This window comes from Hyaena hyaena, unplaced genomic scaffold, assembly GCF_003009895.1.
Source record: "Hyaena hyaena isolate Hyena2069 unplaced genomic scaffold, ASM300989v1 scaffold_36, whole genome shotgun sequence".
Taxonomy (NCBI): Eukaryota; Metazoa; Chordata; class Mammalia; order Carnivora; family Hyaenidae; genus Hyaena; species Hyaena hyaena.
Window position 1 is genome coordinate 4,697,269 of NW_024080668.1, and position 1,800 is coordinate 4,699,068.

A 1,800-nucleotide genomic window follows, 5' to 3' on the forward strand; every position below is an offset into this window, starting at 1 on the left:
ACAGCTGTGAAGTATGGACAGTGGGCAAAATTGATGCTGGTCCTGGAACAAAGTTCACGCTCAGCAGTTGGCTCTTGGTCCCTTGGACAGCTGTCCCTGGGCCCGTCTTCTGTCCTTAGCCTGCTTGCCAGAACTCAACCTGGGGTTTGCACAGCAACTGTTATGGAAAGAGCAGCTTCCACTGGGGTCTACTCACCCACCACACCCCCAGTATTCCCTGGGGGTCTCCCAGAGGTCGGGGGTGAGAGGCTCTACAGGTTTGGGCCAGAGGTAAGGCATTTCCTCCTGTGGTAGGTGGGCTCCTTGAACTTGAGGATGGTCACTTGGGGGTTCCCTGCGGCCCAGGGGCAGGTGGGAAGTGACCTACCCTGCAGTGTCCCATGAGAGTTCCCCCAGCAGCACCTGCCTTCCTGTTCAACGTTCCCTGCTCTGTGGGTCTCCTGAGTGAGGGTACAACTCCATGGACCCGCCAGGCTCAGTCCTGGGAAGCTGTCCTGCCTCCTCACTTGTATCCCCTAAACACCGACCAAGGTAACGTTGCCTACGGGGAAAGCTCCCCATCTTCCTTCCAGCAGCCAGGTTTGCCCCTCCGGGTGGGTTTTCTCCCCTCCTTCCCCCAGTTTCTGCACTGAGCCCTGGGGGCCAGATTCTGCCACAGCCCTGACACTGCTCTGAGCTGGTCCCACCTCCAAGGTCACGCTCCAGCTGCTCCCTGAGCCTCACCCTGGTCCCTGCAACAAGCCACCCCAGTAGCTCTGCCAATGGGTCCACCTCCCCCAAGGTCAACCCTAAATCAATCCCTCTGAAGGTGGGGCGCAGAGAACCTGCCAGGAAGGGGAGCTCCCTGCACACACACCCCCTTCACCCCACTGTTCTTGCTGACCCCACTTTGCTGACGTTTAGCAGACCGTGACTGGTTGACAAACAGACAAGACAAAAAACCCCAACAAGAAAGACAGCTTGGAGCCAGGCAAGCCAAAAGATCAGACCAGAAAACCCCCACTACGACTTTTTCTCCTCCATTCTTGCTGTGGACGGGCGGGTTCCGGGCCCCACATCTATCCGCAGAGACCCCCAGCGCAGTCTTCACCCCTTCATAAATCCTTGGCTCGTGTGAGCAGGAGTAAATGAAGCACCTTCCACTTAGGGCTGGGTAGAAATCAAGAGGGCCCGCCTCGCTGGCTTCCCTGAAAGCTTCCTCTCCGGGCACCTCCCCCAGCCCCAAGGGGGGGCTGGGGTCCAAACGGAAGGCTGAGACCGAGCAAGGCGGCTGGGGTGGGGAGGGGCCCCGAGGGATGCCTGGAGGCTGGGTACCCTCTTCCCAGGCCGGGCCCCACCACCTCCCGGGGCCTCAGGGCTCGGGTTTGGGTGTCCCCGCCCATCGCAGGGCAGGACCGGCCCCTCCTGGCGCGGGACGTGGGAGCCCCGGCGCCTCCCCGTCGGTCCCCACCCCCTGGCCGGCCGGCCCCACCCCGGAGCCCAGCGGCGGCGGGAAGCCGGCTCTGAGCCTCCTCGGTGCGGAGAGCGCGCGGCCGGGGGGCGCCCTGCGGCCGCAGACCCCATGGCCGCGGGCGTGGAGCAGCGGCTGGGCAGCCTCGCCGTCTTCACCCAGGACGACTTCGACGGCGACTGGCGCCGGGTGGCCAGCGGCGGCTTCGGCCAGGTGTTCCGGGTGCGGCACCGGCGCTGGAGGACGGAGTTCGCGGTCAAGTGCAGCCCCTGCCTCCAGCCGGAGGCCTCCAGGTACCTGCCGGCCCCGCCCCTCTCCTTTAAGGCGGGGGGTGGGGGGGGTGGGGGGGG

The 1,800-nt window shown here is 64.4% G+C and overlaps 1 protein-coding gene across 1 annotated transcript in view; it reads left to right on the forward strand.

The window, feature by feature from the left end:
- The first annotated feature begins 1,502 nt into the window (after window positions 1-1,502).
- The window catches only part of ANKK1 (ankyrin repeat and kinase domain containing 1), a 12,960-nt gene continuing 12,662 nt past the window's right edge, over window positions 1,503-1,800 (forward strand). Inside the window, exon 1 of the mRNA XM_039229118.1 lies at window positions 1,503-1,743. Within this exon, the coding sequence (XP_039085049.1) occupies window positions 1,562-1,743 (182 nt within the window). The 5' untranslated portion in view covers window positions 1,503-1,561. The remainder of the gene's footprint in view (window positions 1,744-1,800) is intronic.